Source organism: Microtus oregoni, unplaced genomic scaffold, assembly GCF_018167655.1.
Source record: "Microtus oregoni isolate MIOR12 unplaced genomic scaffold, Mior012 000028F_ref0000031, whole genome shotgun sequence".
Lineage (NCBI taxonomy): Eukaryota > Metazoa > Chordata > Mammalia > Rodentia > Cricetidae > Microtus > Microtus oregoni.
In genome coordinates, this window is record NW_024543087.1 from 20,612,469 (window position 1) to 20,625,686 (window position 13,218).

General features: G+C 40.0%; 1 protein-coding gene across 2 annotated transcripts in view; it reads right to left on the reverse strand.

The window, feature by feature from the left end:
- Positions 1–922: 922 nt before the first annotated feature.
- The window catches only part of Topbp1 (DNA topoisomerase II binding protein 1), a 51,716-nt gene continuing 39,420 nt past the window's right edge, over positions 923–13,218 (reverse strand). For both annotated transcript variants that reach the window (XM_041677368.1, XM_041677367.1), the window contains exons 20-28: positions 11,787–11,979; positions 9,839–10,059; positions 8,978–9,126; positions 8,632–8,743; positions 7,231–7,394; positions 6,356–6,493; positions 4,766–4,855; positions 4,411–4,572; positions 923–1,515 (exon numbers count right to left, since the gene is read on the reverse strand). In XM_041677368.1, coding sequence (XP_041533302.1) covers positions 1,381–1,515; positions 4,411–4,572; positions 4,766–4,855; positions 6,356–6,493; positions 7,231–7,394; positions 8,632–8,743; positions 8,978–9,126; positions 9,839–10,059; positions 11,787–11,979 — 1,364 coding nt within the window. In that variant the 3' untranslated portion in view covers positions 923–1,380. The remainder of the gene's footprint in view (positions 1,516–4,410; positions 4,573–4,765; positions 4,856–6,355; positions 6,494–7,230; positions 7,395–8,631; positions 8,744–8,977; positions 9,127–9,838; positions 10,060–11,786; positions 11,980–13,218) is intronic.

Sequence of the window (13,218 nt, forward strand, 5' to 3'; positions counted from 1 at the left end):
ATTAATTTAACCCATTTCTATTAATCTATATATCACCACATGACAGTGGCTTATGGGCTAAAGTTCCCAGTGCCTGTCTCCAGCAGCTCCATGACTTCTGACTCCACCCTTCTTTCTCGCAGCATACAGCCTAGTTTTCCTTGCCTAGTTCTCTTCTTCCCTGCCATAGGCTCAAAGCAGTTCTTTATTCATTAACCAATAAAAGCAACGCATAGAAGAACCTCCCACACCAATATATGTCTGGCTGGTGCCCCATGGAGCCCAGAAATCAGATGCTTCTGAAGTTGAAGCCATAGGCAATTGTGAGCCACCTGATAAGGGTGGTGGGCAGTCGTCCAGAAGAGATAGATATATGCTCTTAACCTAGTCTCTGACATCCCTCTTGCTAGATGTGGAACTCATCCAGCCTAGGCTGGACTCAAACTCACTGACCTTCCAACCCCATTCTGAATGCTAGGATTACAGGTGTAAGCCATCACATCCAGCACATACTTTTTTTTTTTTTTAAATGAAGTTCTATATATTGCTAGGATTGAGATAAAAGAACATTGGCTGGGTGTGAATCCCAGCACACAGAGTTGGGTTAGACAGGGCTACATAGTTAAGACCCTGTCTCAAAACAAATATATGTTCTTTTTTCTTAACCACAAATGTAATTAGCAATTCAGTTCTTAGTTTGGCAATCTCTTATTGCTTCAGCAGAGCTAAATGAACAGATAATACCAGTGTGAGTTGCTATTTTTTATTTGTTTATGTTTTGGTGCTCACATTTGACAAACATGGAAATTTATATATATACATTTACATATATACACATTTAAGTTTAAAGCCCCAGCTTCATTAAACCCCATGCTTAGGCTGTTAAAAAATAGGTAAAATGGCAAGAATATATATATATATATATATATATATATATATATATATATATATATAAATAAAGAAATCAGGGAAAATGTGAAATAACCCCAATTGGTAACTTTTGTTGCTTTTATGAACTAAGACATTTTGAAACAAAATCTATCTCCTTGTTAAACTATTACAGCTTCATATATTTACAAGAAAAACAATTATGCACCCTGTGGCCTGACAAACTAGTGAAGTTCCTTTTTATTACAGCAGTCAATATTCAGTGATAGACATTCAGCTGTTAAAAGCATCAGGTTCCCAGGAGGAGCATTATGTTTTGAAGCAAAGTCCTTCAGATGTATGTCTTCAACTACACAAACCCATCATAACAATTTCATGCCGTAACTGAAATTTTCCTCCTTTTGTGTTGCTGGGGATTAAACCTAAGGCCTCATGCATTCTCGGCAAGGACACTATCCAGCCCATAACCGTTTCTAAGACTGGCGACCATTCACTGATGGCTAAAGCAGTGTGCTAGTGCACTCGAGGTCGTTTGATGACGTTCTCTGCAGGAGCTCTCCTCTTCTGGGATAGTCCTGGCCCAAATTCTTTATTTTGGAGTAAAGCAGCTTCTGAGAGACGATAATTATCCGCACAAGGAGGTGATTCCTAGGATGGGAAGAAAAAATTTCCACATTTCAAATTTGTAGGCAATGAAGCAACAGATTTTATTCCTCTGCTTTTTTATTACAAAAACAAAAAAAACCACCCAAAAACAAAAACAAAAGGCATTCCCAGTTTCAAGGTTTGCCAGTCCCCGGCAGAATAAAGCTCAGGTGATATGTGGTTATCTTAATGGTTTCAAGTTAAAATATGGATTGATGGGGGTGTGTGTCCTATACCCCCAGATAGGTGTTTCCATCTCCGTTTACAGAAAAAAGTGTAAAGGACTTAATGAGAATCACTGTCACATAACTAGCTGGTAATAAGGACAGCATTAAAGCCTTTTTAACCTGACTCCAAACCCCTGCATCTTAAACCAGAAAATTCCAAACCCTCCCACCACAATCTTTTTAAAAACAAAACGGGAGCTGGAGAAATGGCTCAGAGGTTAAGAGCACTGCCTACTCTTCCAAAGGTCCTGAGTTCAATTCCCAGCAACCACATGGTAGCTTACAACCATCTGTTATGAGATCTGGTGCCCTCTTCTGGTCTGCAGGCAGACATGCAGGCAGATTACTGAGAAGACTGTATGTATAATAAATAAATAAATCTTTAAAAAAAAACCCAAAAAGTCTCTGTAGGCCAAACTGTCTTGGAATGCATTTTGTGTCCCAGAATGTTTCAGATTTGCAGTGATCCTCCTGTCTGGATGTTCAGATGGAAGGCCTGAACCATCATATTAATCCCATTTTTTTGAGAAGGTCACTTACTGACCTGGAACTGAGTCTGTGTCCACCTTCCCAGTACTAAGATTACAAGCACGAGCCACCATGCTTGCCTTTTTGGATTCTGGGAACTGAACTCAAATTCTTGAGACGGCTACAAGTCGAATGACTGTAAAACCAAATGGTGGGGGAGAGTAGCACCAAATCTCTTCTAGAAAAGGCCCAATAATGAATACCATGTAATCCTAGTACTAGGAGGCAGAAGCAGGATGCCCTGCAAATTTATGGCCAGCCTGATCACATAACTTAAATGTATACTTAGTCTATAACCCAGGACTTGCACTACTACCCATTGGAAAAGTACACCCTACAGGGACCCGTACATATTCAGTGGTTTCATCAACAACCAGAAGGAAAGTTAATCCAGGTGCTGTATTCAGACAGAATGTTAATGTAATAAAGAAGGATGAGTTACCAACATACACCATCACTTGGACCATGGACACTATGCCACGTGAAGCCTGCCACCAAAAAGTAAATGTTCTCTAGTTGCAGGTAGATGAAGCTCTCAAACAGGCTAAGATTAATATATTCTGGGGACAAATAAAACAAGCTTAGCTCTGTGGGGGCTGGGACAGTTTATTGAAAAGGGTCTCTTAGATGCTCTCTGATATGGTCATGGTCTTGATACCGACTGCAAGGTCATCTATCGGGAAACTGACTCATAAAATGGAACTATGATCTACAAATTTCACTGTACAATAGCTCTTCTAAGAGAACAGTAAATACTGGATCAAAGTTAATGATATACATGCTAAGTAAGGAAATGCATGCTCTGATTCATGTGAATGCATAAAAAATGGGAAAAAAGGAACTGATAAAGCAGATTATTAAAATGTTGGTTTTTTTTTTTTTTTAAGTTTTTCGAGACAGGGTTTCTCTGTAGCTTTGGAGCCTGTCCTGGAACTAGCTCTTGTAGACCAGGCTGGTCTCGAACTCACAGAGATCCGCCTGCCTCTGCCTCCCGAGTGCTGGGATAAAGGCGTGCGCCACCACCGCCCGGCTAGATTATTAAAATGTTAACTTTGCAAATAAATGTTAACTTTATTTAACTTTAGACCTAGGAAGCAAGTATACGGCTTAAAATCCACTCATTTGGGGCTGGAGAAATGGCTTGGCAGTTAGGAGCACATAGTATTCTTGCAGACCCCTGAGTTTGGTTCTCAGTACCCACATTGGGCAGCTCACAGCTGCCTATAAACTCCAGCTCTGGGAGATGGAACTCTCTTCTGAACTGTGTGGACATCTGCACAAATAATACATGTGTACACACACATACACATACACGTTAAAAAAATCTTAAAAATATTTAATTTCTTATCATTAAAAGCAAATTGTACTAGCAGATTCTTTTCATTCACAAAACTAAACAGATGGCATATGAACAGATGATGTCTGAAGAGGGCAGGGTGGGTCTCAGTTACTGCTGGGAACCAAGTTTGAGTCCCACAACAGCCATTTCTCTTACCCCCGAGCTATCTCTCTAGTCCCTCTACTTGCTTTATTTACAGTTGTTTAAAAATGTGAGTGTTTCATTTGCATGGATATCTGTGCTAGACCAGAAGGGAGGGAGCATTAGGTCTCCTGGAACTGGAGTTACAGATGGTTAGGAGCTGCCACGTGGGTGCTGGGAACCAAACCTGGATCCTCTGTAACAGCAGCCAGTGCTCTAACCATTGAACCTTCGTTCTAGCTCTGCTTTTCTGCTTTCTTTATAATAAGCCAAATATTTTAAAGAACTTGTAAAACTTTTTAAAGCTACTCAGATTTCTATAAACCTCTCACATAACATGTCAAATACAGAAATTAAACTAAAACTGAAAGGGTCGACAAGAGAATATACTATTAATTAGTAGCAAGATTTGATGTGTGGCTATTTATCTACAGATATAAGCCTATTTCTGGAAATAAGCAAGTGTGGGGCCAACAAAATGACTTGGCCAAGTACAGGCACTTGCCACCAGCCTGATGACCTGAGTTTAATCCTCTGAACACACATGGTAGGAGAGAAGCAATTCCTGCAAGTTATCTTCATACCAGCACACATGTGCCACCCCCCCCCACAAATAATAACAATAATGGTAAGAAATGGAAGTGAGAAGAGAATGAGACAAACCAGCATGAGGTAATCGGCGATGTACTCTGTTTTCAAGCAGGTCATGTTCTGGGCAGTAGCCTTCTCTATGAAAACTCTGCTCTCATCAGGTTTCAGTTTATTCAAGTCACAAAAAAGATGTGTAGCCTCATTAAATAAAGGTACGGGATGACCAGGTAACACCTAATGAAAAACAAAAAGTATCTCAATCCCCTCCTGCTGCACAGTGGTTTAGCTGTGTAGGATAAACTCAAGAACAGCCTCCAACTGCCTTCCCCCCAAAAAGCAGAGTGAATGGAGACATCACAGAAACCTTGCTGGACATGTTCTGTGCAAACCTGCCCCCAGAACAGCAAGAAACTACTCCAGGACAAACCTCTGCTCCTCCTGCCTGAAGAAGACGCTTAAACCCAGCTTCTCGGGGCCGATCAACACATAAAATAACCTTCCAGCCACTAAATGCTCCCTATTAAAAAAAAAAAAAAAAGTACATGCAATTTTAATATACTAAACATTGAAAATGTAGAGGTAATTCATACATTTATTTTTACTTGTTTAATGTCCATAAGTAACTTTTTGTCAGTTTTTAAAAAAAAAAAAAAAAAACACGTGTATGGGTATTTATCTACACACACCCACACCATATCACTTGCTTGCAGAGCCTGCAGAGGCCAGAAGAGGCTATCGGATCCTCTGGATTTACAGACGATTGTGAGCCACTTTGCAAATGCTGGGAAGCAAACCTGAGTCCTCCGGAAAAACAGCAAGTGCTCTTTCTCCAGTCATCTCTCTAGCCCATTAGCTTTTTTTTTTTTTTTTTTTCCATACAGCTCAGGCTAATTTTCAGTCCCAATGTAGTTGAGGCTGGCTCTGAATTGATTCTTCTGTCCCCCAAGTGCTAGGATTGCAGGAGTATCCTAATGGACTGAAATGTAATTAAAACAAAAACCACCTCAAATTGTTTGCAAATAGTCAACAAACGAAGCAAACCAAAAATTCTCAAAAGAAATCAAAATGAAAGGCTAGAGAGATGATTTAGTGGTTAAGGGAGCATACTCTTCTTGCAGAGGACCAGGGTTTATTCCCAGCACCCACACAGGCAGCTCACAACGGCCTGTAACTAAGACCACGGTGTCTGATATTCTTCTGATCTCCTCATACACATAAATAAAGAAAATATATGTGGACAATAAATACTTGAAAAATTGTTTGGGTTTTAGCCATCAGGAAAATAAAAAGCAAACTAAGGTGAGATTACATTTCACCCTAGCCAAAATAGCTACCATAGAAAATAACAAGAAATGCAAGCAAAGATGGTGGTGGTGGGGGGAGGAATCCCATATATTGCTTAATGCTGGAATATAATATATAGTACATATAGTGGAGTATTACTTAGCCATAAAAAAGAATGAAATCATGTCACCCACTGGGAAATGGACAGAACTGGAGATCATCGTTTGAGTAAGCCAGACCAAGAAGGACAAATAATATGTTTTCTCTGTATGTGGAACCAAAATTTTAAAAATTGAAGGCTAAGGAAATAATATTCTTACTCAAAGGATACAGACTTTGGGTCTCAGACTCCTTTGGGAGAAATCTGTGGACTCAGTTTAGGATTATTCCAGATGCTACACCCTGAAGAGACAAATTACATTTAGAAGACCCATATCTCACTGTGCAACATAATAAATACTCTTGTTTTTTGAGACAAGATCTCTGTACAGAGCCCAGGAATTCACAGACATCCTCCTGCCTCTGTCTCCCAAGTGCTGGAATTAAAAGCATGTGGCACCTGCACAGCTACAACACAAATTTTAGCTCAACATAGAATGCACAACAAAATATCAATTAAAGAATAAAAGATAATTAGAATACTTGGTCAAGCATATTCTTCAAAACAAAAGTCCTAACACTGAACCCTACCTGTAGTATCTATACAGTCATCACGTAGTGTACATGTCCGTACCTCAACAATGCCTAATTCTTGTCTTTGTTGGATTCTTTTCCTCCACCTCATTGCTGCAAGTGCCAGTTTTTGCTGGTGTTCAGTGACATCAGTGAGAGCATCAAGTATGGAGCTACTGCCCCATTCATAGTCTTCTTCCTAGAAAATCAGGCCAGTGAACTTCTGGTTCCTCTAACAGAGAACACTGTGCTCTGTACAGGTTTCAGGCTCTAAGAAGCCTTCGGTCTATTAAGATCAAAGCTGGATGTTCAGTTGTTACATATAGAGAACGCTAAACATTTTGTGAACAAATACAGATTCATTCAGTTTTATGTTAATAATCGAGTACAGCTGGCTTTTAATTAAAACCAGAAATTCATTTCCCAGAATCAAACCCCTTGGCCAGAGAGCTGTATTTTGGCAACTTATTAATATTCAGGATATTTGGCTTCATGGGAACACAGTCAGAGAAGGCATGAACTAAAATAATTCTCAAGGAACTCAGATTGGAAACTTCAGAATCTACAAGGTAGATACTCCTGTGCTGGCCTGTTTGTGACAATTAGTTTAGTATATAATGAGCTAACAGTAAAAAAAAGGTTTACAATGAGATATCGTGATATGTCATGTTAATAAAAGTTCAATAAAAAACATTGACAAATTAGATAACAAAAAGTTAGCAGGCCACAATGAAACTCATTTTTGAATGCCAAGAAAAATATTTAAGAAAAAGGAACGTGACTAAAGCAACCTGAGCCTGTAAACTGTTTTGTTGCTGAGATCCTTATACATGGTGGCTACATGTGGTCGTTTCAATTACCTGCATAACTGTATGATCAGGGATCTTGTACGACATTTCCAAAAGAATGACCCTTCCTAAGCATGTGAATACACACCTGCACAAAGCACCCCGCTGTCCTGCAAGCTTCCAAATAGGTGCGATGAAGTATCCACTTGCCAGCTGCCATGGAGGCTAGGTACTTCTCATTGCGCAATGGGTACCCCACAACCATGTGTGTGCACCTGGGGTCTGAGCACTGCTTCTCAATCACCAGCCCACCTTGTTTAGAGAAAACAATTGATGAATACACAGGAAAACCCTCTACTAGGTTTCTTACCATCTTTCTAGAAGATCAATTGTCATCTCAACTGTGCTTTAAAATTACTTATATAAAATAAACAACCTAATAAAAAACGCTGACATATAGATATGTAAAAGTAACATTCACTTCATATTATCATCCCCTCATTCCTGCCTTTAGCATACCATGACACAGTGATCTGAAATGCAGATTCATTCAGTTTTATAATAATCAAAATTCCAGTGCTGACTCATGCACACTTGAAATTCAGGTCCTTGTAAGCATGCAGTAAGTACTCTACACTGTGTGTTCTGCCTGCATGTATATCTCTGTAGCAGAGAAGCACAGTACCTATGGAGGCCAGAAGAGGGCACTGGATCCCCAAGACTGCCATTATGAGATGTTGCAAGCCACCATTGGGGTGCTGGAACTAGAACCATGGTCTTCTAACAGTGCTCTTAACCCCTCCCACCCCTTTTTTTTCAAACAGGGTCTCACTGTGCAGCCCCATCTGACCTCAATGAGATCCTCTTGCTTTAGCGTCTCAGCTGCTGGGATCACCAATGCTTGGCCCTGTCATTTCTGAATGATTTCTTTTGCTATGTCTAGCTATGAGATCAATGTCTCTTAGAGTGACTATATTGACTCTATAGAGCTATCAAACAAAAAAAAGCTAGTGTAGATTCAGATGGCTACATCAAAGGAATAAAAAACAAAACAAAATCCTGCAAAACATTTCACTGATGTTTTATGCTGACTAAATGCTGAGTGATAGTTTTCATATACTAAATTAAATAAAAAATATTTTTAAAGGTAATTTCACCTATTTCTTCTGACTTCCCAACATGTGGTTACTAGACAGTGCGGTGTGACTCAGGAGGCCCACATCCTGTTCCTACTGCAGTCCAGCTACAATACATCAGGTCTTCCAGCTTGCCTCTCCCAGGTGCCAGGGAGAGTCTGACCCAGCTAAGTCTTTATATTCTTAGGTCCCATGACCTAGTAATTTTAGATGTAGATTAGATCTGTATAAAATCAAAACCCTAATGCTGACTCAATGTGTGGGCTTAAATAAGTTACCATGTTCTTTTCTCAATGTCTCCCCATTACACATGATAGAAATGCTGCATTTGAATTCCAGTATGTTGTAATAATGGCATGTTTTAAAGGAACTACCAGAAGAAAAAGTTTTAAGCGAATATAAAATACTGGTACCTAATTTTTTAATCAGGTGGCAGTACTCAGTCCGCTCTTGGGCATTCAGAGATGACATCTGGAACACATACTGCTTTTTAAGTTTTGTAAGATTCTCCTCCATTTTTTCAATCTAGAACACAGTAAGTTTATTTTAGAAAAAATTAATATGAAAACTATTTCCAGGTACAGCTATTTTATAGTAACATTTTAGTCATTCTTTTAAGGTACCATATATATATATACTGTAATTCAATCAAAAAATTCAATTTTTAAGTAATGATGAGTCTAATACAGAGAACAAATTCCCACTCCAGTGTAAGAACCACACTGAAAGTCAACATTACCATAGCAAGGATCAACGAACCTTGTCAATAGGTTGTGGAGTCACGGGTGGCTTCTTTGGGGGGAAAGCAGTGCTGGGGGCTTGAGGCACAGGCATTAGATGCCTATCTGTGGTTGGAGCTTCTGGTTCTTCAGAGATTGGATGTTCTGGAGCTTCGGTCACACATAAGACTAAGGGGTAAGGGAAAAAAATACAGTGTGATAGTGTACAAATATAATTTAGAGCAAATTCTAGAGAATATTCTCATTTATTTTGGTCAAAAGAAAATGACCCATGAATTCTGCAATGCAAAAGTATACAAAGGGTGAGGTGGGGATAGGATGGTGATATCTGCTGTGACAGCAGCAGCTTGGGAGGCTGAGACATGAGGATCTCAGGTTTGAAGACCTGCATGGGCACAACCTTGCCTCAAAAACAAGCAATACATGTAGAAGAGAGAAGTCAACTAATGAACTGTGAAAGGGCACGCGTGTCATCTGGGTTTCAGGAGCCCTTCCTTTCATCCAGCACAGGAAGATAACCAACCACCCAGTATGAAGAACGGGGAAAAGGGAACCCAGGAAAAGCTCACACAAGTCAAAGAACAAACACAGTATAAGCTTGGTGGGATTCAGAGAGTTAAATAAAAATGAGTTATAGGGAAAAAAAGCAACCACCACCTAACAGACAAGAAAAGAGGCTAGAAAGAAAGAATTGCTGTGTGAGTCATGTTTGTAAAATGGCTTACCCTAAGTTTCTACATGTGAGGATCAGAAAACATTTTTCAATTGATTGGTACAGTACTAAAGTCAATTTTTCATTTGCATGTGCAATACAGGGAATCCCAGTGTCTTTATGAGGTCAACATGCATATAGTTCAACCCAACAAGTTTTCCTTATTACCCTGCTCAGCAATTTCTGAACGGCATACAGGCTCTCGAGAAGGAGAATCATCCAGTTTTTTAAGGTCAACCTGAAGCTCAGAATACTGTGTGAGGTAGCTAGGCCACTGCAAGTTGCTGGCGAGCCTTGCTCTCTCCTCCCTTGCTGTTGGGTCATCCCAAATGATCTGCTCATTCTGGGAGGGCTCTGTGTTGATATCAGGCACTATCTGTCTAGACTGCCTAAGAAATAAAAAGAGACAATTTTAAATAAGTTACTACTGAATCAAAGTCATAACATCAGTGTGTAGTAGAGATACATAGTTTTATTGAATAAATCAATCTAAGACATCTTTCTTTTTTAATATAGGGTCTCTTTATGGAGAATATAACTTTAAACTTGAGGTAACCCTCCTGCTTCTACCTCCCAAGTGCTAAGATTTTAAGCATGCATCCTAGTTTGCTTTCCACTGCTGTGATAAGACAACATGACCAAAAGCAACTTGGCAAGGAAAGGGTTTATTTCAGCTACAGTTGTAACCCATTGAGAAGAGAAGTCAGGATAGGAACTCAAACAAAAACCCGGGGGCAAGAATTGAGACAGAGACCAGAGAGGAGTGCGGCTTACTGGCTTGCTTTTCACATCTTGCTCAGTGTGCTTTCTTACACAACCCAAGACCACCTGCCCAGGGGAGGTACCACCCACAGTGGCTCGGCTGTCTCACATCCATCATTACTCAAGATGTTCCACAGATTTACCCACATGCCAATGTGATGGAGGCATTTTTTTCAAATGAGGTTCCCTCTTCCTAGATGACCCTAGCTTGTGTGAAGTTGATAAAAACTAAGCCAGCATAATACGCACCAACACAGCCAACTAATTTATTTTTAAATTTCCTACTGGAAATTTTTTAAATGATTTATTATTTTTTCTTTTCTTTATTTTTGGTTTTTCGAGACAGGGTTTCTCTGTGTAGCCTTGTTGTCCTGGAACTCGGTCTGTAGACCAGGCTGACCTCAAATTCAGAGATCCGCCTGCCTCTGGGATTAAAGGCCTGTGCCACTACTGTGTGGCTCTATTTTTATTTTATGTGCATTGGTATTTTGCCTGTATGTATATCTGTATGTCAGATCCCCTGGAGATGGAGTTACAGGCAATCTTGAGCTGCCATGTGGGTGATGGGAACTGAACTCAGGCCCTCTGGAAAAACAGCCAGTGTTAACCAACCATCTTTCCAGCCTATTGGAAATTTAAAGTGACCGTCTATTTATATTTCAAAAAAAAAAAAAAACAATTTTTTTTAAATTCTAAAAACTGCTACATTTAAAAATGGGATCTTCCTTAATTCAAGTTGGGGAAACATGATAATGTTTAGAAAACTGTAGTTACTGGATTTAATAAAAGCACTTTAAATTTTCTTTTAAAGTTAGGTATGTATTCCAGGCTGGCCCCCATCTGCTCTGTAGTGAAATCCTAATCCTCCTCCCTCTGGCTTCCACGTGCTGGATTACAGGTATGCTCCACCATGCAGACACATCACACACTCACACACAGATACACTCATACACTAATACACTTTAAAAACCTGTTCTAAGTACTACACCCTTAGTGTTTAGTGCTAACGCTAAGGAACAGAGTGGACTGACTGCCCACTGAGTATACTTCATATGGAAAAGTGGATCCTAGAAAATTTAAGCCTCAAAGTCAGAACTGTACAACTGCTTAAGCAAGAAGAGAGAGGAGCACCCAGCCAGCAGAGGATGAAACCATGATGACAATGGGATATTAATACATACTGTTTGAGTTAGAGCCCCAACATTAACCCCTTCATAGGTCTTAAGAGTCTAAATTTCTGCTTTATTTTAAAAATTTACAACAACAAATGGTGTAGCCTAGCCCACCAATCCAAGTGACAGGTGCCTCACTCAGGAGCTTTCGTCCTCTGAACCCATGCCCGACAAGCACAAACCTGAGTGCCTCCAGGACTCGACTTCGTCCACTCCGAGCAGAGCGAGTACTGTCAGGAGTTGAAGAAGCACTATTACAACTGCTTCTTGACAGGCAAGTCCTCTGCGCAGGCGTCTTCACGATGCAGGTTGCTGACATGATCTCTTGCAATTGCTTCTGGAAGTTTTCTCTCATCTCCAAGGTCTGTGTCAGAGCTTGAAACAAATAAAAGAGTCAATATCAATAAAGAGCAATAAAAAGACATCTGTGTCTGTCCCCCTCTCCCGCACCCCTTTGCTAGTTTTTGAAGCAAGGCTCCAGTGTGTAGTCAGGCTGGCCTCCTACTTGCGCTCCTCCTGTTGCAGTTTCTAGAGTGCAGGGTTATACGCATCACCAAACTCCGTTAACACTTCTCTTATGAATCATATCTTACACTATTTTGTCTAGATCTGTTTGAATAAACTTTGTTGACATATACTGAATGCTTACATAGGGATGTAAGGCTAGCAATGTCACAGAACAAGAACTGTTTCTAAAATGAGGACTCCTTCATTAGTCCCTTTCAAGAGCTCCTTGCTTGCTTCTGAGCCTTTCTCGTTGTGCAAACTACACTGAGATTCATATAGTCATACCTGATTGTCTTCAATAGCTCTACTTGTTTGCTTGCTTTGGGGGATGGGGTCTTGCCACATAGCTCAAGCTGGCCTTGAACTCCCCTCCTGCCTCAGCCTCAAGTCTTGGGATTACTGCTATAAAGCACTAGCCAAGCTTTCACTAATCTTTGAAAATGCAGACCAAAACATATTTATCTTTTATTTCTATTATAGACTAGACACTGAATTAGATATCTAATTAGATACCACTGGAATGAACAGAATGGAATAGGTAAGTCAGAAAGAAAGTTCTAGTAGGACAGGATGGATATGAGAAGCTAGGAAGTAATATGCTAAAAGAGAATATTCACATCTAAATAATTAGTGTAGCACCATCTGCAATACCAAAAAATTCAAAATAACCTGTCAATGCCGATTAACAAGAGACAGCAAGATAAAGCAGGGTAGTATGTGCCACATACTACATTACCAATTAAAACTAAGATACACTGAAGCAGTTTATGTGTACAGATACATCTTGCTTTATCAGACTTTACAAACACTATTCTATGTCTTGCGTGCACACCCTAACATGTGTGGGATTGAAGCTCGGTGTGTGGTGTGGTGTAGTGGGTAGAATCCTTCAAAGATGAGGCCTAGTGTAAGGTGGCTGGATCATTAGGAAGCCTGCCCGAGAATCAAGTAACGTAGTTTTCAAGGACTCAGGCTAGTTCTGCCGTGAGGTGATATGCCAAGACTAACCTTGTCTAACTTGCTCCAGTCTCTCCATGCAATGACTCACCTACTTGCATTCTTTCCATTTCTGATAAATACTCCTGCCATGATGGGATATAGCCTTGT